The 26,933-nt window shown below is 40.1% G+C and overlaps 1 protein-coding gene across 3 annotated transcripts in view; it reads left to right on the top strand.

Annotated features, from left to right (window-relative positions):
- The first annotated feature begins 1,042 nt into the window (after positions 1 to 1,042).
- CABIN1 (calcineurin binding protein 1) overlaps positions 1,043 to 26,933 on the top strand; it is a 116,670-nt gene continuing 90,779 nt past the window's right edge. The window contains exons 1-24 of one of the 3 annotated variants that reach the window (XM_058037268.1): positions 1,043 to 1,077; positions 2,014 to 2,145; positions 3,216 to 3,280; positions 3,712 to 3,804; positions 4,087 to 4,200; positions 4,346 to 4,480; positions 4,731 to 4,911; positions 5,685 to 5,814; positions 6,469 to 6,618; positions 7,493 to 7,785; positions 8,326 to 8,494; positions 8,913 to 9,049; positions 9,423 to 9,640; positions 11,041 to 11,119; positions 11,356 to 11,543; positions 13,165 to 13,314; positions 13,780 to 13,974; positions 15,002 to 15,238; positions 17,101 to 17,254; positions 17,483 to 17,598; positions 21,335 to 21,496; positions 22,979 to 23,185; positions 23,536 to 23,681; positions 26,203 to 26,464. In XM_058037268.1, the coding sequence (XP_057893251.1) occupies positions 3,278 to 3,280; positions 3,712 to 3,804; positions 4,087 to 4,200; positions 4,346 to 4,480; positions 4,731 to 4,911; positions 5,685 to 5,814; positions 6,469 to 6,618; positions 7,493 to 7,785; positions 8,326 to 8,494; positions 8,913 to 9,049; positions 9,423 to 9,640; positions 11,041 to 11,119; positions 11,356 to 11,543; positions 13,165 to 13,314; positions 13,780 to 13,974; positions 15,002 to 15,238; positions 17,101 to 17,254; positions 17,483 to 17,598; positions 21,335 to 21,496; positions 22,979 to 23,185; positions 23,536 to 23,681; positions 26,203 to 26,464 (3,519 nt within the window). In that variant the 5' untranslated portion in view covers positions 1,043 to 1,077; positions 2,014 to 2,145; positions 3,216 to 3,277. The remainder of the gene's footprint in view (positions 1,078 to 2,013; positions 2,146 to 3,215; positions 3,281 to 3,711; positions 3,805 to 4,086; positions 4,201 to 4,345; positions 4,481 to 4,730; positions 4,912 to 5,684; positions 5,815 to 6,468; positions 6,619 to 7,492; positions 7,786 to 8,325; positions 8,495 to 8,912; positions 9,050 to 9,422; positions 9,641 to 11,040; positions 11,120 to 11,355; positions 11,544 to 13,164; positions 13,315 to 13,779; positions 13,975 to 15,001; positions 15,239 to 17,100; positions 17,255 to 17,482; positions 17,599 to 21,334; positions 21,497 to 22,978; positions 23,186 to 23,535; positions 23,682 to 26,202; positions 26,465 to 26,933) is intronic. The other 2 variants (XM_058037267.1, XM_058037265.1) reach the window with 2 other exon arrangements.

Here is a 26,933-nt window from a genome sequence, read left to right as displayed (position 1 = left end):
ATTGGATATTGGGAGCAATTTCTCCACAGAAAAACTGATTCAGACATTAGACCGTGCTGCCTGTTAAAAACGGGACTGGACTCCTGGTACTAAAGTGATTTCAGAATTTATTATAACAAAGAGAAAGGCCTAAAGCAAGGGAGGCCGGGCCGAGCAGGAGCGTTCCCGTCGAGGATGCTGGGGCTTCTTCAGCAGCGATATCCCCGATGGAGCAGCACAAATTCAGTGGGTCAGGAGCCCCTTTTTATCCTGTTTTTTGTCCCTTTGGATTGTTTTCTGTTTGGATCCTTCATTTGCATGAAGGTTTAAGACGCTCGATTGGCCATTACATTTCTGCCCAGGCCGGCTCGTTTCGCTTGGGGAGATGCACTTCACTTAGGTGCAATACGGTATGCTCAGTACCGTATTTCTTATAACTACCCTTTTACAACAACCAAACTATAGTACATACTTAACAATTACAAACTATTCTCCAACAGTTCCTAACCTATTTTTAACACTGCCCAGGGAGGTGGCGGAATCACCATCCCTGCAAGTGTTTAAAGAAGGACTGGACGTGGTCTGGCCGGCACGGGGGTGTCGCTTCCCAGCCGGGACCGTGAGCCCGGGGCTTTCCCGGCCGGGATCCCGAGCCCGGAGCTTTCCCGGCCAAACCGAGCCCGGGGCTTTCCCGGCCAAACCGAGCCCGGGGCTTTCCCGGCCGGGATCCCGAGCCCGGAGCTTTCCCGGCCAAACCGAGCCCGGGGCTTTCCCGGCCGGGATCCCGAGCCCGGAGCTTTCCCGGCCAAACCGAGCCCGGAGTTTTCCCAGCCGGGACAAACTCCGACCCCGAGGCGCCCTCAGCCGCCGCTCCCGCCCCGCAGTGCGCGGCACTGCCATTGGCTGGCTGCGGCCGGGCGGCCCGGCCAATGCGGCGCTGCGTTGTTGGCGCGGCGGCTCCGGAGGCGGTTGCGGTGGAAACGGGCGGAGCGCGGCTCCCGGGGGAGCGGCGGGAGCCTGAGGGAGCCGCGCCGGGAACAGCCCGGGAACCCCCCGGGAGCAGCGCCGGCATGCCAGGGGCCGCCCCGCCAGGTGAGTGTCCCGTCCGCCCGGCCCCGCGGAGGGGCAGCGGCGTTCGGGCCCTGCCCCGTGAGGGTGGCGAGAGCCCGGCCTGAGCGGCCTCGACCGTGCCCGTCCCTCCGCGGGGCCGCGGGCGGAGGCGAACGGGGGCTCCCGGCCCCGTGTGCCGCCCTCCGGGCCAGCGGCGAGAGCAGCGTCCCTGGGCTCCGTGCGGAAAGTGATCGTGTTCCGTCAGAACGGCTGTGCTGAAGCGAGGCGGAGCTTTGCAATGTTAAAGAAAGAAACCCAGAACAAAACTCAAGTGTTATTAAACGTGTAACTGCAATGCGTGGATCCCCAGTGTAGCAGGAACAACAAAAGCTGGGAAAGCCCGAGTCACTCCCTTTGTTTCTTACTTAGAAGTTGCGAACACAAGTTCTGGGAGCAAGAGCTGACATTGGAAATATTTGCTTAACTTCTAAACTGCTAAGGTTAAAGGAGGGAAGGTTTTGAAGGCCAAAGTCCTGTTGCCTTTGAGGATGTGCACACCTGTTGTAGCCACAGATTTATAGCCGAGACACTCTTGTATCTGTTAAAATTCAAACTGGTTTGTACTTAATATGAGAGAGGAGTTATTTTTTGCCTGCTTGTCTCGTGTAGCTGTGTTCCTCTGGAGTGCTAACAGTGACACACTCAGTTTAGAAGGGCTGTGGCACTGCTGTAACTCCCTCCCTCAGTTCTGCAGCCATGTGCAGTGCCTGGTTTGAAGTAAAATGAAACAACACCCTGCCAAAGCTGTGGGGCAACACCTGCCCCTGCTTGCCAGCAACACCTCAGTCCTGTTTGGTTCTGTGCTTTCAGCCTGTGCACACCAGGCAGGAGTGTGGTTGTCACTAAGTTCCTGCCTGTTACAAGCTTCCAGTATAAATAATAAGTGGAACTGAAATTGTTTTCCCACGTTTTCTGCCGTTGCAGTTTCCCCAAGAGTCCAGCCTCGGATGTAAAGCCTTGACTGTAGTCCCTGCTGTTGCCTTCCTCTGCCACCTTGAGCAAGATTATTTGGATTCAGCAAAAGTCTTGGGCATATTACTGAATACAGGCATTTTTGTAAGTGGATTTACAACTTAAACATGTAATTGATTTGGGATCATACAGACTGAGTTACTTAAATGTCACAAGCATCTACACCCTGTCCAAATGTGTAACTCAGTCTATCTGAAAGCAACCATTAATATCTCTGCATTTATTTTCTTAATGTGAAAATAGACAAGGAGTTTGTCCTGAAGATTTGAAGTTTTATTAATGTTTATCTGGTGACTTTAAAGAGAAAAATGCTTTATTGCTGTGCAGTTGTCAGTCTAATTTAACCACAGGCAGGGAGAACCAGTGGTGCATGGGCCAGCATTGCTGAATGAGTGAAATTCCTGTCAGGCTTATTTTCTCCACATGCAGAACTCATCATGATGATGTATGAGTTAATTCAGCTTAGAGTTCAAAACTCCCACTGCTTCCTGCTGTGGTTAATTCTGGATTTACTCTTCTATTAATGCATATTAAAGACTGTTTTTAGCCTGTCTTGCATATGTCATCTTGTTTGAGTTGATGGGAATGTTTTATCATGTAGCAGTGAAGGTTTTCTATAAAGCAGCACAGAGCTCTTTCATATTTTTTGCCTTTACCAACGTGATGTTTCAAGCAGTTAATTGAATATAAATTATGAGCTTACTTATGAAGAAAAAATTACTTACAGGTTATAAAAGTGTATTTACCCCTTCAAACTTTTTATCAGTGGTAAAAAGGACTGGAAGTATGAGTGTTCTTTTTCAGAATGAAGAAATGCTAGTTAGAAAAAGTTCCATTTCTTTTGTTTGCACCCATCTAGTAGATGTAAGTGTGTCTGCAGTAGCTAGAACTTGTTTTTGCATTGGGGCTGTTCTGTAGAGGTTGGTCAGGATACTCAGAACAGCTGTGGGACAAACACTGGTTCTCTTGTACCAGGGGTGGCAGCAATTAAAATTATTCCTCAGTGGCATCATTGTTCCTTAGTTGTTGGGCTATCTCTTAGCATGGGGTGGTGGTTAATTGGTTATTAAAGTGTTCCTGTAAAGTATTGTCTTTTACTTCTGAATGTTTTCTTTGTGAACAGAATAAATATTCTAATCCTGTTTGCTTTCCAGGCCTGTTTGTGATAGACTCTTCCTTCTATTCCTGGAGAAAGACATTGTGAATAGTTGTGAACATGGTAAGGCTTTTTTGAGATGGCTTTTGAGGTGTTAGCTAGCAATAAAATTGAGAATTTTCCTCTTTCCCTGGGACTAAGAATAAATTGCCATAATGAGAACATTGTTTTCGGAGTGATTGTAGTTATTGGTAAATTTAAGAATTTGGAAAAAAAATCACTGTAATGCATATGGCTATTTAGGAAAACTCTTGCTTGCAAAACACTTGAAATTTCGTTTTTTCAGCTGATTTTGGATGGGAAATGGTTTTGATATTTGTTTATTTGCAATTAGGGATGATTGAATTAATGACAGCTCTTGTAACTTTGTGTAGAGATCTCTCAGTATTGTTTGTGTACCAGTTAATTAAAAAAAAAGAGAAAAATCCAGTTTTCAAAGGATTGTAGGTGCCACATTTCTCACATTTCTTGTGATGTCTCAATTGCCGTTCCAGATCCGCATCGCAGCGCTGAACGCGAGCTCCACGGTTGAGGATGACTATGAAGGTACCTTCAAAAGCCACAAAACACAGACCAAGGAAGCTCAGGTGAGTCATTCCACAATTATCTTAATGAAGTTTTGTCTCAATGGGACTTTTGTCCTCTAGTTGTAGGGATTTGTTCAACCATGATATTTTGTTCTTATAAAAGTTTAGTTACTCTATGTCTTGAGAGAGTAACTAAAACTTCACTCGAGTTATTTTAGGACAGTAACACAAATGTTCTGCTGTATAGCAGAAAGTATTGAAAGTGTGAAACCACTGAAATACATAATAAATATATCTAATAAAGTTTTCTTAATAAATACATTCTAATTATTTAAATCACAGGAAGCAGAAGCTTTTGCTTTGTACCACAAAGCTCTGGACCTTCAGAAACATGACAGATTTGAGGAGTCTGCTAAAGCTTATCATGAGCTACTTGAGATTCGTCTCCTGAGAGAGGTCAGTGACCTTGGGACAATGACACTCTGGAAACTGTTTGCTGTATTTTGTCTTACTTCACTTCTAACTGGCTAACTAGAAATGTCAGTACTTGTTACTTGTCTGATTCCTAATGCCCACATTGCATTTATTTTTTTATTTCTAGGCCGTTCTTTCTGGTGATGAGAAAGAAGGGCTGAAGCACCCGGGTTTGATGTTAAAATACTCCACCTATAAAAACCTGGCACAACTGGCAGCACAGCGGGATGACTTGGAGACAGCCATGGAGTTCTATCTGGAGGTATAGTGCAGCTGAAATTAGACACTGGAGCCTTAATATTTGTAAAAACTTCTTAAAATACAGACAGACACATCCAGCATACATCATGTCAGTGTGCAGTTGAATACTGTGGTTTTTCTGATGCTGTGTGGGATAAAATTGGTCCTCCAAAGCAGTTGTGGTCCTGCTGAAAACTAAAGCAGTGCCAGTCCTGCAGCAAGGTGGGTTTGCATGTCTGAAATGTGGATGATTCTGTTTGTTGTATTTCCAGGCTGTAATGCTGGACTCCACTGATGTGAATCTCTGGTATAAAATCGGTCGTGTGGCGATAAAGCTGATCCGCCTGCCCTTGGCTCGTCACGCTTTTGAAGAAGGGCTCAGGTGCAATCCTGATCACTGGCCTTGTTTGGATAACCTTATCACAATTTTGTATACACTCAGTGACTACACAAGTGAGTACAGTGCATGAAAAGCATCTCAGTATGTGATTTTACATACCAGAAAAAATTGTTACAGTGAAATCTATAGGTTGAAGTGTGTCTTGCTTAAGCAATGCAACAGGGTTTGATAGAGACTGCTACTCCATGATAGAGATTTTACTGAATTATAAAGCATGATGGTTTGGAGAAGTTTTATTATTTATTTTTGGTTACCCTAAAAATAAATGTCTGTGGTCTCACAGATCAGAGCCTCTGCAGGAAGTTCCCTGTACACTATTCCTCTACCTTTCCACCTGTGTTGGTTTTGGTTTTCTAGTAATTTCCTGCTGCATAACTCCAGGGTTTGGGTATAAATCTACAGTCTCATTCATAGCCTGGAAGGATTAATTGTAGTTACAGCAGTGGATACACTGCTTGCTTCACTAATGGAATCTGCAGTTAAGACATTTGATAACATAAAAATGGTGAATAATTGTGTTGCTGTTTTATGGTTCTAATTTCTTCTGTGCCAGAACAGGCTTGAAAGTAAGTGAAAGATGTACTCCGAACATTGTTTAAACAAAATTAATTACTTTTTTTTTTTTTCTGGATACAGTACCTAGGAAGACACAATAGGCTATTTTAACTGTATGCATGTAATTATTTAACACCTTACAAAGCAATTGGACTAATTAATGTAAATGTCACATTTGGGTGGAATTCAGTGGTGTATGTGAGGCCCAGAAATGGGAGCTTTGAATGAACCAAAGCAGCCATTGACCATTCCATTTTTATTTCTCTGTCAGCATGTTTGTACTTTATCTGCAAAGCTCTGGAAAAAGATTGTCTGTATAGCAAAGGATTGGTTCTGAAGGAGAAGATCTTTGAGGAGCAGCCTTGCCTCCAGAAAGATTCCTTAAGGATGTTTCTCAAATGGTGAGTTTTGTCTTATTAGAGTATATACTGCCTTTGGGGTGTAAATTTTGGGTTTGGGGTTGCTCAGATCTTGTGCTTTTACCTTGCTGACTTTCCTTCTGAATAATAACATGTTGGTGCTGCTGACAGAATGTTCTTCAGGAATTCCTTTTGAAGCAAGGTAGAAAGATGAAAATAATCCATTTGTTGCTGCTCATTTGTTTTCATACCTAGATCTCTTGTAATCATCTGCCTTTATTTTACTAATTAGTTCTTGATCCCTGCAGCATTCACTTTAGTTTTCCTAATTAAAACAAACTAATAACAACCAAAACAACTCTCACTCCCCAAGAAAACCTCACCAAAAACTCCCCTTTTCTTTCTGTATGGATTTTATAGGAGGAGTGGGTAGTAGGAAAGTGGGAAAATAGAGGCCCATAAAATTGACAGGATGTGTCTAAGTTAACTGATCATTCAGAACAAAGATTTCTGGTGGTTGAGACATCTATATATAAGTGTGCCATAAAGTTGGTAACATGATGTTATGTGAATGCTTCTTTTAATGCTGCTTTTGTTACTTTACATGATGGTATCAAATGGATCCCCTCTAGGCTTTAATAAAACAACCCAGCAAACAAAAACTTTCACTTATCTCCATTTTTTGTTATTTCTTAGTGACATGTCTATCCATAATGTGACTGTGGGTGCAGCTGAAGCAGGAAGGATCATAAGTGAGGCACTGGAGCTCCGTAAGAAGAGACAGGCGCTGCTGGTGCGTGACAGGGAGCCAGACCTCAGGCTGGTGCAGCCAATTCCCTTTTTCACGTACGTCTTGCTATTTTCTCTTTTCAAAAAGATCCTCTGAAGCACATATGCTGATAACTGTGTTGTGCTTCAGATTTCTTCAAAACACCTTTTATTTCCTTGTAAAAACAAACCGAGCTCCCCCAGCGTTTTCTTACTAGGTTATAGGTTGGTTTGGTGTGCTTATGGTTTAGCATAATCCCCACAGCTATTAGTTTTCAACTTTTGATTTTAAACCAGTGATGTAAAAAACAAATGTGCTATCTGAGAATGATTTGGCAGCTATTCCAACACATTCTGGATTTCATATTTTCATATATGACTAGTTTGTATGTGAATTTCAAAGCAACTTTAGTTTTTAAAAATTGTTTTTACTACTGGAATAATGAAAACTCAGAAAAAAATTTGCAATTCTTTACTTGCAGGAAGATATAAGGATACTAGTAAGTTGTTATGTGTGTCTTTATTAAGGCATAAAGGATTGGCGTTTGGTTTTTGTATTGCACAAGTTTTTCTGGAATATTAATGGACTCTGCATGTAGTTTGTATTGCAGAGAAATTATTCACACTTGTGAATAAGGATGAGTTCTTTTAGTGTTGCTGATTGAATGCAGAACCTGAAAATTTTCTTTGACACTACTTTTTTTTTAGCTTTTGGTATAATTTCCTCAGCAACTACTGCATGAGCCTTGTGTTTTTAGAGACATTTTTTGAGTGCTGGAACAGGTTTTTGATACTCAGGTGTGTATGGTTGTCCCACTGAGAAGCTGCTCTTGCTATCTCTAAGCTGTTAGTGAAAAAACAATGTTGAATGCTGTTCGGTTTGTAAACTTAATATAGAAAATAGTGTGACAAGAAGTGAAGACATTGTGATGCTGTTGTGTTTCCCTTGCAGGTGGAAGTGTTTGGGAGAAGCCTTGCTTGCCATGTATCAGCACCTCACAACGTGTGATCCTCCTCGCCCCAGTCTGGGAAAGAGAATTGATCTCTCAGAGTACAGAGACCCAGTTCAACATTTGATGCTTTCTCCCACCTCTACTCCTGTCAGTGTAATTCAGGCAACTCCTGTCAGCACTAATCCAGTGGTGACAGTGCCAGATCCTGTGTTACCTTACACTCCAACCACACCCAACTTCCCAAGTCACAGCCAGAGTTCATTGGAGCCAGGAGCTGCTGTAGGTGAGCAAGGTACTTCAGTCTAAGATTCAAGATACCTTTCCTACTTATCTGGGTATAAAAACCACTTCAGAATTCTTTGGGACATGCTGTCTTTCAGCTGCACATTGGTGGAGTCAGAACCTTTTCAGCATATGTGTAACACCTGATAGAGAAAGTGAAGGAGTATCTGACCTTTTCTGGTTTTGTGCTGTTACCCCACACTTCAGTTTTTCAGTCTGTAGGATGTGAAAAATTGTGACTCCATTCCAGCAGTGATGCACATCAAACTTTTAATGCTGGGAACTCCTTAGAATGAATGAGCTGCTTTACAAAAAGATGACTGTGTTATTTTTCTGCTCATGTGTCACTTTAAGAAGCTGAGAAGATCAAACTGTCAGCTATATTTATTTGAAATCTGTACAAGATTTTTTTGGCACTGTCTTCAGAAGGAAACCAATGAATCTCAAGTGCTGCTGTGTAATTATGTTTTTAAAAATAAAAAAGATTACTCACTTTTTATTTGTCAATTTAACCTGTCAGGTTTTGAGGTTTTTTTCATTATGTTTTTAGGTGACATATCTGCAGGTGATAAATCTAAGAAAGGAGTGAAGAGAAGAAGAATTACAGAAGACAGTGGAGAAACAGCCAAAAGGAGATCTGCTAGAGTTCGGAACACCAAGTGTAAGAAAGAGGAGAAGGTTGACTTTCAGGAGCTGTTGGTGAAGTTCCTTCCTTCCAGGTACTGTACTGCAATAACTTTCATTATGAGATGATCACAGAGATAAAACTGTTTGGGATTTTGTTTAATTGATCCCCCCCAACCTTAAAACTACCAGTCTCATGGGATTTTTTTGCAGCAGATGCAGTGCATTATCTTCTGATAAATGTAACAATACTGCTTTTAGTAAAAATTGCTGAATAAAAAATAAAAAAGCTTTTACTACTGTTAAAGTGAATTAGTGGACAATGCACAAATCAAAATGGATAAGATAAAGTAATCTTGATTTGGACAAAAGGAACCGGATGCAAATCTCTGAAGTTGTTTCAGTAATATATTCTCACTGTTAACATTTGCACAGTGTTTCATATTTAGATTTCATCTAGTAATAAAGAATGAGGACTGTTGATATTGTGGTTCTTGCCCCCCTTTCACACAGATTAAGGAAATTGGACCCTGAGGAGGAGGAGGACCCTTTCAATAACTATGAGGTGCAATCAGAGATCAAAGAGGAGAATTTTCAGCATGTTGGACCACACAGAATGTCATTTGATTCTACAACATTTATGGAGTCTGGTAGGGATTGCCTTATATCTTCTGCTCATTCTTTGTTGGTTTTGCTGTATTATGTGCTTTATTTTCTGTATTTTTCTGTCATGCCTGAAGATATGGAAGTATATGCTTTTTAAAAAGTATAATTTTATAGTATAGAAGTATCTCAGTTGCTACTAATTTTTTAAGTCTTGAGGAATTGCTCAATCACTGTGCAGGAGCCCAGTTGTGTGGAATTTCCATTTAAACAGATTGGAATACAGTAACTGAATTCTGCACATGTGCAGTGCAGAACTGCTGTGATAGAAGGGCACAAAACACTGTTGAAACTTAATTCTTTCAAGTTATGATCTGCCTCAACCTTAGATGTAGGCCTTTGTGTTTTTCTGTTTTCTAGAAAAACAGGATGTTCATGAATTCCTGCTGGATAACCTGAACAATGGTGGGATCTTGGAGCTGATGATGAGATACCTGAAAGTCATCAGCCAGAAGTTCCTGGTGAAGTGGCCTCCTGGTTTGTGTGAGGTGGTGCTCAGCATCTACAACAGCTGGAGGAAGCACAGCAGCAGCCTCCCCAACCCACTCCTGAGGGACTCAAGCAATCAACACATCAAGGTAATGCAGCACCTTTCCTTATTCCATATTTGCTGTTGTCCTGGTGTCAGGGTGCCCAAAGTACCCAGTGAGATCCAGCAGACACAGGTTTGGCTCAGCTCTGCTTGTCCCAGCTGTGGTAACTGTCCCAAACTTGGGTGCACTGCAGCTCCTGGAGCTGTTCTGGGCTGAGCACACCTGGGTGATGCCACATGCAGCTCTGACCTGTGTATAAGGTGTGTTTGTGCACATAAACACCCACAGAGATGTCATAGACACAGGTATATTTTACCCCTTTATTCTGTCCTTGCTTTTTCTTTTTTCCTTCCCCCCTTCCTTTTCTTCTGACGTGACACAGTTTTGTTTTGTCATCAGGTCAGAACAGAGGCTGCTCTGTTCTCACTGTCTGATTGAGGGTCAGCATTGCTGCTTTAAGTAGAGTAAATACTCTGTAGTTTTAAGATAACCTGAAATTTACAGCAAAATCCCAAACAACAACAAAACAAACCAAAACCACCTCCTCAGCATTACCATTTTATTACCTTTATCCATCTGGAATTTCCTGAAAGCAAATAGAAGAAAGAATAAGTTCTTTACATTATTGTTAAACCAGCTTAATGGTAGAAGATGATATTTCTTGAATTATAAAACCAGTTCTGATAATTCTTGGCCACTGAGCCAGCCTATGTTATCTTTTTAATGTTAGCAGTCTGTATTCATTTGGAAAGTTATTTGCCTTTGGTATGACTTCAGTTGGAAATATTTTTTCAGATCAAGTGCTTTTACTTCTTTGTAAATGAAATATTAATTATGGAAATTGCTGTGTTCCATTGATGTCATTTGCAAAACAAACAAAAGTGCCTCTATGTAGCAGATGTTAAATTTTTATACATCCTGTGACTTATTTATGTATATATTTCATATATATGTGCCCTTTTTAAAACAAATGTAAATATATTTATAAATGTATTCCCTTGGCTCTCATTATTACTGCATAACTGCTTACTTTTCTTAAATTTTGTCTTATTTTTCAAATGTCAGTGCTACTGCTATATTCTGGAATCGTGCTTTTGGCATGATTTGGCAATTTAATATAGTTTTATTTCAGCCAAGTTAAAAAGTAAGGATGACTTTTTTTCTAACACCAGGCAATGCTGTTCTGACCTTCTTCCATGAACTGAGATTTTTCTTTTTTAATGGTTCTGAGTATTGTTTGCCTTTGTACCTGTTGATTTGTCAGTTACTGTACACCTCAGGCAGAAGAAGTAGTTATAGCTTGGGAATAGAAATCCCAAGAGGACAAGATGAAGGCTTTCTTTGAAGTAAATTGCAAATTTAGTGATTTTTTTTTAAATTTATGCTTCTTTTAATGTATTTCTTGCTGTGAATACTCTTTTGATATCTCCTTACTTTTTCTGAAGGATATGATGATAATGAGCCTTTCTTGCATGGAGCTGCAATTAGATCAGTGGCTACTGACAAAAGGGAAGAGTTCTACAGGTGAGAACTTAAATTTTCTTCAAACTCTAAAAACACTGGGAGTGTATGAAGAAGTGTTTCCAGGAATTCACTGGATTTTGGAGCTATTTTTTTCTTAATATCTTCCAGATCTGTGTTTTATTGCTTTATCAATTGTTTACCTTCAGGTAGATCATAACTTTGGAATTCTGCTCTGTGGGACTCTTTCCATGGGATGCCGGTAATTTAATAATAAAATGTAATTCATTGACTTGCAGTTTCTCCAAGAAATTGTCCTGCTGCCTCTGTGAATGGCAAGTTTGGTCCTGACTTCCCGGGAACCCATTTTTTGGGAGACCTGCTGCAGCTGTCCTTTGCATCCTCACAGCGGGATTTATTTGAGGAAGGCTGGATGGAGTTTGTCACTCGGGTCTATTGGCTCAAGGCTCGGTTCCTGGCACTGCAGGTGGGGTTTGCTTTTGGTGTAACAAACACAGCTTGTCCCAAATTCAAGTCAATATGTTATCATTTTATCACAGGGGTTCCACACTGTTATCTCCTTATGGCAAAAGTTTCACACCTTCTTGGTGTTTTCTCGTGGGTAGCTCCCCAGAGCACTGACTCTTTCTTCTTCACAAAGTAACCAACTGACTCCCCCTGGCTACTTTGTGAAGAAGTGAGGGTTTGGTAGTTTGAATATTATGTCAAGGCTACCCTCTCTTTTTCAAAAAGAGCCACCACACTCCTTTATTGCACTCTTCTTCTCATTGCTTACAGCTGTGGCCTGGTAAAGTCAGGCCTGTTCCCAATCTTTGATAACTGGCCCAGCTGCAGCTCCTTAGGGCTAAGATTACTTTCTACACTATTTTTATTTTCTTATATTCTGTCTCCCTACAAATATTCTTCAGATGCAGCTGATTCAGGAATCTCAACTCTTTTAGGCATGTGGATAAAATCAGCTTAAAACATAGTGATTTCATTTTGCTTCTAAATATGATTAACTTCCCCTGAGGGTTGAGGTGGAAATGAAGTAGGAGGTCTCACATGCTCAGCAAATATTCAGATATGTTTAATATATGTCTTTGTTTAAATGAACTTGTACTCAGCTTAAAAGAAAATATTTGTACTAAAGCTACTTGGAATAGTGTTGGGGAGCTGCAGAACATAAGATTTTTGAGGGTCTGGATTCATGGACACTGTCAGAGTTTCAGGAACACCAAAATTCAGATTTGAACTGAAACAGGCTCTTTTTTTTTTACTGTTCCCTCTGCTTTTTCAAGGTGGCGTGGTTCTGCTTTTGAAGACTTTAAATTTAATATGCAAATTTTGAAGCAGAGGTTTTTAAGCCTATCACTAAGGGAATAATTTGAAAGAAATGTTATTTGATCTCAGTCTTTTTCTACGTCTCAGTGTGGCTTCTCCAGGACATCAAAGAGGGTTTTTTAATGCAATAATTATGTTTAAATCTGTTGTCAACTAGTTGTGTGAGTCAGTTTTCATAAGTGTGAACTAACTTGTTCCTTCCCCCTTTTTTTCCCCTGCATCTAAGGCTTCCTTTCCAATAAAGTTATTTAGAAAAAATGAGAGTTCCTATACAACTACTGGCACTTTTTTCCTTGTAATATGCAGAGTTGTATTTTGCCTGTGCATGTCTCCCTGACATCTCAATTTCGGTACTTACTTTGCACAGAGCAAGGAGAATTCATTTGCTTTGCAGAATATATGAATGTTTCTTTGCTCAGTGTTTTAATTTGCACAAATGGAGGAGTTATTTCTGCTGGTTTACTCTTCTGCCTTTTTAAGGAAAGGGATTTTAGCACTCCAGACCAGTCTTACAAATTTATACAGGCTGAATTCCATTTTTCTGATTTGTTTCATCCATTATTGAAATAATTGGTAAATATTTTTAAATCTTTTTGCTTTAATTTGAGCTATTCAGTTGAATTTATTTTATAATTTTTGAGGACATGCAGTAATCACACAGCCTGCATTAAATTTAAACATTTTCTACAAGTTTTGGAGACTTTCTGCTGTGAGAACTGTAGGATTTTTTTGGTTGATTGTTTTCCTGTGTATTGTTTCCATAGGGAGACATGGAGCAGGCACTTGAGAACTATGATATCTGCACTGAGATGCTGCAGAGTTCCAGCAGCAGCCAGGCTGAGGCTGGCAGTGAGAGCAGCCCCGTGATCCGCCTGCCCAACCTGCATGTGGATTCTGTGGTGTCTTTAGAGGAGGTAAGAGCTCATTTGCAGGTGTGTGTTCCCTGTTCCATCCCTCACAATCCATCTCTCCCAGTTTCAAATGTCACCCATGAATCAATTCTTTTGTGAGGAAAGTTTGCTCCATCTCAGAGTGAGGGTTTGGTAGTTTGAATATTTTGTCAAGGCTACAAAAACTACAGTTTTTGTATCTGTTGGTCCTGTACATCTTTAGATTGCTTTTATGCAAAATAAAAACATTAAAGCAGCAGTAAATTATTGAAACAGTCCTTTCCCTTTCCCTTTCCCTTTCCCTTTCCCTTTCCCTTTCCCTTTCCCATTCCCTTTCCCATTCCCTTTCCCTTTTCCTTTCCTTTTCCTTTCCTTCCCTTCCCTTCCCCATTAAGAGCTGGGAGAAGTGTCAGTAGTCAAATTTATGTGAAAACAAATTTAGGATTATATCATCTGTGGTTAAGATTGTATCATCTGTGATGTTTGCAGATTGAAAAGAACCTAAAATCTCTGGAGAGATGCCAGTCTTTGGAAGAGATCCAGCGACTCTATGAGGCAGGGGACTACAATGCTGTGGTGCATCTGCTCAGGCCAACCTTGTGCTTCAATGGTTATGGCAGAGCCAAACACCTGGAGTTTGTCACATCCATACCTGAGAGACCAGCTCAGCTGCTTCTCCTCCAGGTTTGCTTTGTTTCTTACAAAATCTGTTTCAGTAAGGAGTTAAGACTTACTCCTGAAAACTGGATGGAAGGATTTCTGGAGTGGATGTTAACAGTTATGAATCTTATTTACAAAGCCAGACATGGAACCAAACCTGTAAATGCTGTGAAGATCACAGCTTTGTCATCATCATTAGCAATGTGCCAGCTTCTGCTGACTGAGAATGTGGCTAAAGATGCAAGATGTTGAGGCCTCCATGGAATGAACAGAAACTTGAGTTTCCTGAGTTATTTTATGGATGAATTCATGCTGCTGTTGACTATATGGTGACTTAGAACCATTCTGAAACTTGGTTATGTAGCATATGAATGATTTTTATGCTGTAAAGACTCTCCTGCATGAATGAGAAACTGTTGATACATGCAGTATAATTGCTGTAGAGTTAGACCATTTGACACTGTAAAAATAAGTGTTTAATAAGTGTATTAATGAGCTCAGCTCAGCTGAGTATATTAGGTTTTTCTGGGGAAAAAATGTTTGCACAAAAAAAGACTGATGGGTTTTTAACTGCACTGAACCAAGTCCCACATTTTCCATCTGGTGACCCAACCTCTTTAGAGCAGAAAAAAGCAGAAGTTGCTATTACACTGGCCTTGGAGTTGCCACTTTGTTATTTATGAAGTAATAAAATGGTAGCACGAGATCATAAAGATCCAAACCCTGTTTCTTGTAAGGGCTTTATTCAGCTGTAGATCATTAGAATTACAGACCTACAGCCATCCCTTTCCTATTTTCTTTCCTTGCATCTTTTATTAAAGCAGAAAGATGTGAAGATTTTTTTGTATTTAGATCCTACTTGTGTGTTTGTCATCCAGGATCCATGCACCTCCTATTGTCCTTTTAATGTTGCATTTAAAGTTATTGCTTCATTTCATTGAAGTAATCACATTAACTGAGTATAATGTTTTGCTTTGCCCTGCTGTGCATTCATGTTTAAAATAAACTCTTCATTGTTATAATAGATCTTTTTCATATTTACATTCCCTAGGACTCCCTGCTCAAACTGAAAGACTACAAGCAATGCTTTGAATGCTCAGATGTTGCCTTGAATGAAGCAATTCAGCAGATGATTAACATGACAGCAGCCTCTGCTAAAGAGGAGTGGGTTGCTACGGTAACACAGCTGCTGACAGGAATAGACACTTCATTATCCTCAGTTAACAGCATCCTGAAAGACTCCTCTGTCACACCGAGCCTGGTTCGATTAACAAACAACCTGATCCAGGTAAGGCATGGCCTGGCACCAGGGATGTGCTGTGTGCTGCAGGACTCAGGGCATGCTGCAGGACTCAGGGCCTGCTGCAGGACTCAGGGCCTGCTGCAGGACTCAGGGCATGCTGCAGGACTCAGGGCCTGCTGCAGGACTCGGGGCCTGCTGCAGGGTTCAGGGCCTGCTGCAGGACTCAGGGCCTGCTGCAGCTGCTGGGTGAATTCCCACCCGCTCCTAGTGATGGCTTTGGTTACATTGCTATTACATTTTTGGGAAGCTGGTATTACCACTTGGTGTGAGCATTGCCATAGTCTGCAGTGTGATAGAGCTGCACTGAGCACACACCTGTGCTAGATCGACTACCAGCAGCTAGATCCACTGCCAAGCTGCCTAAAACAATCAAATATGGTGGTGAGATAGCCCAACTCTGGGGTTTTAGGCTATTTGAAATGGTAATAATGTGAAGATTGGTTGAGCTGCCTAAAACAATCAAATATGGTGGTAAGATATCTCAGCACTGGGGTTTTAGGCTATTTGAAATGGTAATAATGTGAAGATTGGTTGAGCTGCCTAAAACAATCAAATATGGTGGTAAGATAACTCAACTCTGGGATTTTAGGCTATTTGAAATGGTAATAATGTGAAGATTGGTTGAGCTGCCTAAAACAATCAAATATGGTGGTGAGATAGCCCAACTCTGGGGTTTTAGGCTATTTGAAATGGTAATAATGTGAAGATTGGTTGAGCTACCTAAAACAATCAAATATGGTGGTAAGATTGGTTGAGCTACCTAAAACAATCAAATATGGTGGTAAGATATCCCAGCACTGGGGTTTTAGGCTATTTGAAATGGTAATAATGTGAAGATTGGTTGAGCTGCCTAAAACAATCAAATATAGTGGTAAGATAATGCAACACTGAGATTTTGGGCTATTTGAAATAGTGATAATATGAAGACTGGTTGAGCTGCCTGGGTGTAGCTTGTAAATTCTGATCTTGCCTGTAAGTGCTTCAGGCTGGAGGGGAAGGTCCCATAAACCTTACAGGCATGGTAGAATTGCTTGCAAGTGCTGTTTTTTCTAGTAAAAACAGAGGGTGATCTGAACATGGCAGGGGAAAAGTGAAATGTGAATTTCCTCTAGAATTATGAATCCAGCTAATTGTAGCCTTTTACTGAAGGTACTTTCAAACCTCAAAGCTGAACAAGCATTTTCAGTCCAGGTAACAAATGGCAAACTTACAAATGGCAGTTCTATTAAGAAGCAGGTCTAGTTAATGTCAGAATTCAATGTGCTTGCAGTTCTCAAATCTCCATTTACTTCTGTAAAAGCCAAGGACCCTTCACTACTTACAAAATCATACTCTTATTGTGTAAAGTTGTATGTTTTATGGAATGTAATGGAGTTCTGGAGAACAGAGTGTTCAGGCACATAATTTTTGTAGGATCTTTAATGATTCAAGTTGGTCTTTAACAGTTGTTGTAACACCTGTTCTAGAATTCAGGAATTTTTGTAAGTTTCTCTGTATCTGGGTTGTAGGGAAATTTCTTGTACAATAATGAGGTGTAGTAATGCTAAGAATTGCTGCTGTGTATTTGCTTACTGTGAATTGCTCATATAGCATGTTAACAGAGACACATCTAGGTGGAAAATGGGGCTGCAAGAGGAATGTCAGAGTAGGGCAAATAATCTACTACCCCTCCCCTACTGATTGATTTACCTCAAGCATTTTCACAGCCACTTGTGAGAAGCTGAGGCTCAACTTTAGATTATTTCCTTGGGGTAAAATGTGCTGCCAACTTTGGGTTGTTTGGGAGGGATTCACACCCAACCTGTGTTTACATCACTTTGTCTGTATAACGTGTGTTTCTTTATTAGATCATAGACTGCAGCATGGCTGTCCAGGAGGAACCAAAGGAGCCCTATGTGTCCTCAGTGCTGCCATGGATTATCCTGCACAGGATCATCCAGCATGAGGAAGATGCTTTTCGATCCCTTTGCTGCCAGCAGCAGCAGAACCAGGGAGAAGAAGGTGGATTATTTCTTCACTTTTACATATTGCTCCTGAGCTCTTTACCATCCAGCTCAGAAACATAAGTAATAAAATATTTGTTTGTTGCCTTACCTTGATGGCTGAAGGGAGGAGAGGGCTTTGCAAGCATCACTTTACACCAGAGGAAGCTGTTTGCCACTTGAAGCATTGACTCAGATTTAACTCAGTTCTGTGCTACTTTAATATTTACCAATTTCTTTCTTCCAGTGAGTCCTGATACTCCTATGTTGCCTTCTTCACTTATGCTGCTGAACACAGCTCATGAGTATTTGGGAAGAAGATCCTGGTGTTGCAATTCAGATGGTGCTCTGCTCAAGTTTTATGTAAGTACAAATTGTGGAATAACTGAGATTGATTCTGATTGATCTCTGAAAATCATATGGCCAAGCCACATCCCAAAGCAGGAAACAAAGTTCAAAGTTAGATTGTTTACTGCCTTATCTTCATGTTAAATATACACTTTTAAATCCACTTTCCAACTTCTCCCAGACAAACATATGAAAGTTTCAGTCAGTTTAATCTGAATAGCAAAGGGTTGTTATTCCAGACCCTTTTCTATTGGTCTGCTTCTGTCACACTCCCCATTGTTCTCTGGACTTGCCTCACTAAGAGGAAGAATAGTTTTCTTCTCTTTTTTCTCCTTTGTTTTGCTTCTTGCACTAGTGTTTTATTTTGTTCATGGGATTTGAAAGGGAAGTAGGGAAAACCAAGCAGTTGGATAGTACTGTACATCATTCAGGAGCTAAAAAAACCTGTTGTGTCACATCTTTAAAATTGCTGCTAAAATAACACAGTGGGATTCCATATTCATCTTGTCTCAGTGGTTCTAAATAAGTTGCTCACTTCACAGGACTGAATTTGTCAAGTGTTAGGTAGGGTTTGCACATTTCAGTGTACATAAATACTGTTTATCTTGTAAAAAGAACATATTTAAACTTTCAGCCAAGAAAATTCAGTTTTGAACAGCTTGGTTGTTTGTTTCTTCCAAACCATAAGAGTAAAGATTTGCAGCTCATCATCTGTCCTCAGTTACACAACTGGAATGCTCCTGATTGCTCCCACATTGTGTGGTGTTACCTGGATTTGCTCTGAAGCTGTGATGCATTTAATTGTTCTGTGGTTAATGAATTTGTATCTACCTTGATTTTATACCACAGTCTGAAAAAAATAGCTTTTTTTTCTCTATTGTTTTCATGTTATTAACTAAATATTATTTAAAATACACATACACAGTTAATCTGTTGCACAGTGATGAGAATGAAGAATTCCTCCATTTTCCTGTGTGTTAAGGCTGTTCTTTGCTCTGTTGTTCAGATGGGTGTGTTGCATCTCCTCTCATGTGCTCCAGGAATAGGTGTCTGGGCACTAATACTGTAGCATTATTAGATGAAAGGACTCACCCATTCATGGTTGACCTTTTTAAGATTATTCCTTGAGGTCTCATTGTTACACCAGAAAAGAAATTTCCCCCGGTTAAATAGAATATTTCTATTTGTTTGCTGATTTTCTCTTGGCTCAGAAAGCTGAGAGCACTGACAGCCTGGGACAGCATGGCTGCTGGCAGATCCCAGATAATGTGATGCCATGGCATCCACTGGGCCCTCTGCAGGGACATTTCAGTGGCACTTTGCAGATTCAGCTTGACTTCACTGAGGTTTATTACCTTCAGCCAAGAGAAAATCATGATTAGTTCTGCATAGAGCTACTCAGGAATCTCCTGATTTCCCTTCTCAGCACTCCCTGGAGCTTATTAGGCACAGCTCAGTGCCAGAGCCCATCTACCTCTGCATTTGAGCAGTGGCATGTCCAGGACAGTAATTTAGACAGCTGGGAAGGATGGCACAGAAAGCCTGAGGGGTTCTGCAGGAGTCAGAATGAGCAGGGTTTGAACTGAGGCTGATTCAGGCTGGAACTATCAGATTATCTCTGTGTCCTGCTCTCCTCACCTCCCTGGTGTTAGGAGCGTAATGCTGATGCACCTGAGCTGGCCCTGCAGGGGCTCCAGAGGGTTTATTGGCTCAGGCCCTGTGTTCATGGAAATAGATGGGCTGTTCCCAGGCTCATGTCATGCCAGGTGATGAGTCTGAATTGTGCCTGAAAAATGTGCTGTACCCACAGAGTATGGGCTGGGAACCTGGGCAAAGGACAGATGACTGGGAGCTGGCTGTGTATGTATTTGCAGCTCTTTGCAAATATCATCAGCTACTTTAAACAAAATGCTCCATTTTCACTGACAGAATTGCCAGCTTCTTAAACTAAAATATATTATGGTGTTATTAAACACAAGGATTCAGTTCTCAGAGTTTTCAGAGACAAGAGGGTGTTGGAAGGATAGGGAAAGACAAAGATAAAGTGGGATGAATTATTTGAAGAGAAAGGAACCCTCAAGAATGTGAACAGTGTGTTTCATAGATTACTGTTAAATGGTCACCTTCTGTAGGTGAATTGTCTGCTCAAGGTCCTTATATTGCTTCTGGATGAATGTGCTGTGCAAGAGAAGGTGTTAATATTAATTAAGGCCTTTAGCAATAGTCTGAATTATTAGGAACAATTCTGGATTTCTGCCAAGAACTTGAAAGTTGAATAGTAACAAAGGAGATTGTTTTGAATGCTGTTCAAGTGAGAATTCTGTTACTGCTGTTAGATGTGCTTTTGTTTGTAGCAGTAGGAATTGAAGGCTTTTGTTACAGTATCCTCTGATGCTCACTGTTTTTCTTCAGCTTATTTAGCTGCCCTTTCTGTAAATTTCAAATGTTGATCACAAATTCATACAGGGAAAGTGCTGGCAATGAGGTGTCTGCTGGGACTCAGTGTGAATGAGTCTGCTGTGACTCCAGATGTCATTGAAATGCTTTCTAAGAATTGTCTTTGCTTTTCTTTTTCAGGGGTTTGGCTCTTAATAAACAGTACCTTGATCTTAGCACAGATATTTTAATCAGAAGAGAATCAGCATCTTCAATTCCAGCTCTTACAAATGAGCTTCTTACATGTAGAAAGTCAGATTTTTGCCTTGTCATGCAGTGCTTGTATTGACAGGAAAGCTTTGTGTAGGATCATGCATAAATAATTGAGTCTGAAGTCCTAGATGTTGAAAAATGAGAAATGGTCACAAATAAACATTTCTTTTTTATTTAAATTCTATAGTGGAACACATTGAAATTGAATCTTAAACCTCAGTGGTTGTGTGGGTCTTGATTTGGTCATGAAATAAATATCCAGCATGCCCCTACACAGGTTATTCTTGGTGAGCATATTTTTCTTGACCTTGAAATGTCTTCATGGAATGTGTTCCTTTTGAGTTTGTTTTTTATGGCAGCTTAGTGAGAATTTTCAAAGTTTTACCTTTCTTCTTTTGGCATTCAGCTGCAGTTTTTATAATGAATGTCTTAAACTATCAGCATCTTCCAAAATATTCTACTGATGGGTGCTTTCTCTTGTGGTGTTGAAGGTAAAGATAGCAACTTGCTACAGTGTTTAGGAATTTGGGATCAATCCAGCCACTTTCCTTGGTGTGTAGCCATCTGTGTAATACTGTTCATACTGTTCAATTCTATGGTCCTTTTAGCCAGATTTTCATTAACTCTCTCTCTTCTTTTGCTGCCAAGTCCTCTCCATCCTGCTTTTTTCATGCAGAGGAAATTGCTGGTTGTGAGTTAGGGCAGATATTCTTCTGTACCTTTTCCTTTCCCACAGCATTGATGAACTCTAGCTCACAGTTATATTCACAGAAGCAGCTTGATGTGTAGGGGAGAACTTTGAGTGATTTTAAATCTGAAACATGAAGCTGATATTTAACCTCATTGATTAAAGATAAGTGTGGATTAATACAGGAGGAAAAATAAAAGCACTTCAATGCTGCTGCAGTGCCATTGGAATGACTTGTGTGTGACCAGTTCACAAAAATACATGAGTAATACTGGGGAAATTTATTGTTGTTGGGGAAAAATCCATGTAGAAATCCCTTAAAATCCCCTAAAATTGTTTTCATCACCTGCCTTCAGGCAGCTGGGCAGCTCTCTGTGATCTGCAGGTGACCTTGTCCTTGTGCTTGGCTTGTAGGTTCAGGTACTACAGAAAGAACTTGCAGCTTCCACTTCTGAGGATACTCATCCATACAAAGAGGAGCTGGAAACAGCCTTGGAGCAATGTTTTTATTGTTTATATGGTTTCCCTAGCAAAAAAAGCAAAGCAAGGTACCTAGAAGAACATTCAGTACAGCAGGTGAGTTATGTCTTATCCAATGTCAGTGGAATATCCTGAACCGATGAAAGATGCATTCTTGTTTTGTTCCAGTGCACTTTGATATATTTTTGAGAAAGATACTTTTATTTCCTTGTAAATTTTATGTATTTTACACATTATAGAGAATAAAATAAAAATATTAATATTTTAAAAAATTATAAATATAACAAGTTGAATATTTTAAATGCTAGTCTTATCCATAGTAGTTTGCCGTCCTGAAAGTTTTGAGAGATTGATTTTATTAAGCTATCACTTTCCTATTTTCAGCTGAGAAGAAGTTCAAGGTTGAGGAAAATTTAGAGAGGAAAAGTCAGCTTGAGAGAAGAAAGTTTTAGCGGCCAGCCTTGCAGTTTATGAAAGTGAAAAATGTCACAGTTAAAAGTTTGCAAGTACATGTTATCACTTATTTTGACATCTCTGATGGTAAATACCTGGTAGCTGTTCATAAGAAATGTGAAATTCAATTGAATTTGGGACAAGGGCAACTACAGAGTGCTTCTGGAAGAGGGTTGTGATGTTAAGGGAGGAAGAGAAAAATACAGGGCAGCAATGCAATGTCCTGCCTTGAGAAACATCCCTGGTTTTGTTCAGAAACCCCAGACTATTTTGCACTTACCAAATGCAAGTGATCATAGAATTATCAATCAAAACCATTTTCATACAAGCAAAATGATTGTCTGGCTCTGTTGAACAAACCTTTTAAAATACACAAATACTCTTACATTACTGTTCTTTGAATATTTGGAAATTTTGTGTGTTATATGTACATCTTAGAGAGGAAAGATAATGAGAGAAAGGGGATAAACAAGAAAAAGAGAAGTATAAGGAGATTATCCTCTGCATCTTCCTTGCATTTCAATGCAGAGCAAAATTTAAGAATAAAGTTAAAAGGGTAAAGCAATAAAAGGAGAAAAAACTTAGTCTAGCAGAAGGGAGCTGTCAATTACTTTGAGTATTTTTACTGCTTTCAAGAAAGAAAAGTGAAGAGAAAATGAGGAGTAAATTCTGAGAGTAATTTTCTGTAGAGTTCAAAGAGGGGCTCAGAATTTTGTCTGGTTCTCATTTCATTAACTCCTCTTACTTGGCTCTGAAATGGAAGGGGCAGAGTTCTTCTCCATATTACCCATGATCTCAGTGTCACTCAGAATGTTTACAATTGATCCTTGCTTTTAAACAGTTTTTCTGTGCAAGTCCTCTAAACAAGTAGAATGAATTTATTTTTACTTTATTTTGACTTTAGTGACCTACACTAAGTTACAGCAATATCTTTGTCTGTTAAATAAGTGAGCACTATAAATGAATAGCACCTTTAGCTCTATTCTTGGGAGGTTTAGTTTGGTTCCTGCTAGAGTAATGTACACACTCCTCTGAACTAGAAAGTCTATAGAAAACTATCATTAGTAGACTTGAATTTTGGAATTTGAAATATTTTTTTCCCCTCTCATCTACCTCCCTCTTCAGGTTGATCTGACATGGGAAGATGCTTTGTTCATGTTTGAGTATTTTAAGCCTAAAACTCTTCCAGAATTTGATAGTTACAAAACCAGTACTGTGTCTGCTGATTTGGCCAACCTTCTGAAGAAAACTGCCACAATTGTTCCTCGAACTGACAAGCCTATGCTGAGCCTGGAGACTGTATCTGCCTATATTGAAGGAACATCCAGCAAGGTATAATTAATTGGTTTATTAAAAAATTAAATTGAAAGGAGTAAAAATTGGTGTTGCTGTTTTTATGTTGACTTTGTGATTATTAGTGGAGTGATTTGTTCCATACTGTTGGGTTTTCTTGGGTAATTGCATTTAAATAAAATAAGAATCCCACCAAAGCTTTTAGTCTTTGAATGGTAAAATATAGTCAGGATGAGATGTTCATTAGTGTTTGTAAGTGCTCTATCTGTGAATTGCTTTCAAGGTCTTCATATTCAAGCCCTTCACATTGTGTGATGAAAAGGTTGCTTTCTCTACAAGGAAGAAGCAAGTGCTCATTTATTATGAACCTTTGCCTTTCTGATTTTCAGGCACCATCTCTCCCTGAGGGTGCAGACTACTCTCCACCAGTGGTGACTGAGCTCTATTATCTCCTGGCAGATTATCATTTCAAGAACAAAGAACAGTCCAAGGCCATTAAATTTTACATGCACGACATTTGTATTTGTCCAAACAGGTCAGTATTTTGGAATCCTGCTGCATGTCCTTCCTTCTTCTCACTTCTTTCAGCCCTGAAAAGCAGGCAAATGGTTTCAGGAATGAAAAAAAAAAAATCCCAAACAGCCAAAACCCCCTCCTGCAATCCATTATCACAGGTCCATTGTATAATTAAGGGCATCTCTAAAACAACCCAACAGAGAAAACAAAACCCAAAACGTAGGGTTAAATATTTGATTGCTTTGAACTTAAAACCAAAAAATGAAAGGGGGTGGGGAAGCTAAATTGAAATAAAGAATAACTCTGAAGAATGAATTGTTTGTACCTTTTGTTCTTTGCTTTGGCATGTTCATGTATGATAAGGAGTGAAAAATATCCAAATATTCTCATTTGATAGGTAGTTATAGCACAAATGGCATCCTTTAGTGCATTAATTGCTTAGGCTGACCTCTTCCTAAAAGTGTTGATTTTGCTGCTAGAGAACTACACAGAGAATATAAGTAAAGTATTTAAGTGATATTTAAACAAAACCACCTTGTTTCTTGATAATTTACAACTCACTGGAATACCATCAAGATTAAAGTCTCTCATCTTAAAAATAAGGCATGTTCTGAATATCAGTCTTCTAAATTAAACTAAATAACCTTTAAATTTGCTGATTAAATATAGAGTTTGCATATTAGGTGTTATCATTTTAATTCTCCTTGAAGTTGATAGATCAGGGTCAGTGACAAAAACCCTAATTTGATAGATTTGAGACAAGAAAATTGTTTCTAAATCCAGTCACGTAATGGAGACAAAAGGGAAGGTGAAGGCACAGAGCAATTTTAGATGTGAAATCTTCAGAGGAAATAGCTGTAGTTTAATGTTATTGCATCTTCTAGTCTGGGACTTGTGACTAGCAAATGGCTAAAACGTTTGTTTAAAGGCAGATAAAGAAATTACCATTATCACCCCCTACCCATTTTTCTGCAGTTTTGATGTTCTAAAACTTAAATTCAAAAATAAATGAATGGAATGCATTTTTATTGTAATATGTGGCATTTTTTTTGCTCAGAAGATGCCTTATGTGGTAGCATAGGATTTTTGTCCCAGTCAAAGTAGTTGGTACTTGTCTGTACTACAGTTCCTGTTCATTCCCCTCAGGAATCTGACTGTTGAGGTCACTTGACCTAGAAATGGGTTTTCAGTTGGAATCAGAAGAAATTGCAGGCAAAAAATGAGAACATTATGGTGGTTGCCTTGGTGTTAAAATCATGGTAAAATTGAAAAAGCCCAGAGCAGAGGAACCCTGGTGTTAAAGTGAGATTGTGGAAACCACCCTTCAGATTGTGTTGTCAACAAACACAGGCTGGACCCTCACCAGTCCTTCAGGCAGAAATCACAGTTTTAGTTCATCAGGATTTTCCTACTTGGATGCAATTTTGGCTTTTTGATTTTTATGTTGGGAAATGATGGTGATTATTCACAGTTGAGTCCAACAGCACAAGGTGTCACAAAGTCTGCTGGCCTGCAGGGTGACAACATTTTGACAGAGCTGCGTGGTTACTGAGGAAAAAACAGTGGGAGTTCTGGCATTAGAAATATGGATATATTGGCTTTGCATGGCAAATAAACCTGGATTTTTCATCTGTTTTCCATGTGTGACAGTTACTGGGGGCAGTGCTTTGTAGGAAACCACTTAAAGAAAATCAATATGATTTGAGCTGTACAGCTTGTGTTCCACTCTGAGGTGAGGAGGAAGTGCAAAAATCTGTTTTGTGTGATGGAAGGAGGAAAAAGTACATACAGAAGACAAATCTTGTCTGTGTGTAGTGAAATGTTCAGGGGGGAGTTTGTTCATGGGTTTAAGAGCCTGAGATGAGAGAGCTGGGACTCCTGGCAGCTCTTCAAAATGCTGTTCATTGTAAAGAAGTTGTTACAGCAGTCTTGGGTCATGGGTGACAAGAGCTGCCAGCTACAGCTCTAGGCAAGCCTGAAGCCCCTTTAGTTCTGGTTACAATGCATTATATATTTTTCTTTGCTGAGTATCTTAATACACACCAACCAATCCTATAGCCTGTTATAACAACTATAATTACCAAATTATGGTCATTGCTATCCAATCACCTGAGTTACTATGTTACAGTTTAAGCTTAAAGTTGTTTTTCAGTTTTCTTGCAGTGGAAAATTCTTAAACCTTTTCTCTACTTGCCACATCAGCATGTTTGTTTGTCTGTGGTAACTTTGGTAACTTTCTGCTTTTCCTAAGACCTATTTCTGCTTGGTAAAAGCATCTTTTTTGTTTGTGGTCAACATATCCTTTGCTCTAGCCATAAAACCCCTTCCAACTCAACTTAACCTTTGCTTTCTTAGTTGTTCAGCAAAACTGGCTCATCTCTCAATTTAGACATCTATTGTTCTTCTACATCAAAACTTCAAAACTTGCTTCCATTCTCAGGCTGTACATTCAGAGCTTTCTGCCAAGCACAGATATCTGTGAAACTTTCTTGTCAAACTTCCATCTTTTCCAACACTGGGTTGTGTTCCTGCCTGCACAGGTTTGACTCCTGGGCTGGGATGGCTCTGGCTCGAGCGAGCCGCATTCAGGACAAGCTGAACTCCAACGAGCTGAAGAGTGATGGCCCCATCTGGAAACATTCCACCCCTGTCCTGAACTGCTTCAAACGGGCCCTGGAGATCGACAGCTCCAACCTGTCCCTGTGGATCGAGTACGGCACCATTTCCTACGCCCTGCATTCCTTCGCGTCCCGGCAGCTCAAGCAGTGGAAAACAGAACTTCCCCCTGAAGTGGTCAAGCAGGTGGGATCTAACAGAGAGTATACAATTTTAAATACTTAAAATTAGGTTTTTGTCTTGGTTTGAAAAGCCAGGTGTCCGCTAAGGAAGGCAGGAGCCTCCCCTGAAGTGGAAAAATGTAAACGCCCTCCCTCCGAATTGTTATAAATTTGAAATTAAGGGGCTCTCCGGCAAAAATATGGGAGCAGGAATAACAGTTCTTTATTAGGGGAAAAATTAAAAAAAAAATAAACAATGCAGTAAACCAAAACAACACTGTCAGAGTCAGAACCCAACCTGACACCCTGTGGGTCAGGGTGTTGGCAGCAGTCCCATTGGAATTGTGGCTCAGCCCTCCTGCAGTGTCAGGGGGGGTTCTGCTGGAGCAGGATCCTGTAGAGAAGGATGTATTCTTCCTCTGAAGATCCAGTGGGAGAAGAGGCAGCTGCTGTTCCTCTGGGGAATCCAGTGGAGAAGCTGTGCTGGTGTCTCA

Source organism: Melospiza georgiana, chromosome 18, assembly GCF_028018845.1.
Source record: "Melospiza georgiana isolate bMelGeo1 chromosome 18, bMelGeo1.pri, whole genome shotgun sequence".
Classification (NCBI taxonomy): domain Eukaryota; kingdom Metazoa; phylum Chordata; class Aves; order Passeriformes; family Passerellidae; genus Melospiza; species Melospiza georgiana.
This window is presented reverse-complemented; position numbering and strand designations above follow the sequence as displayed.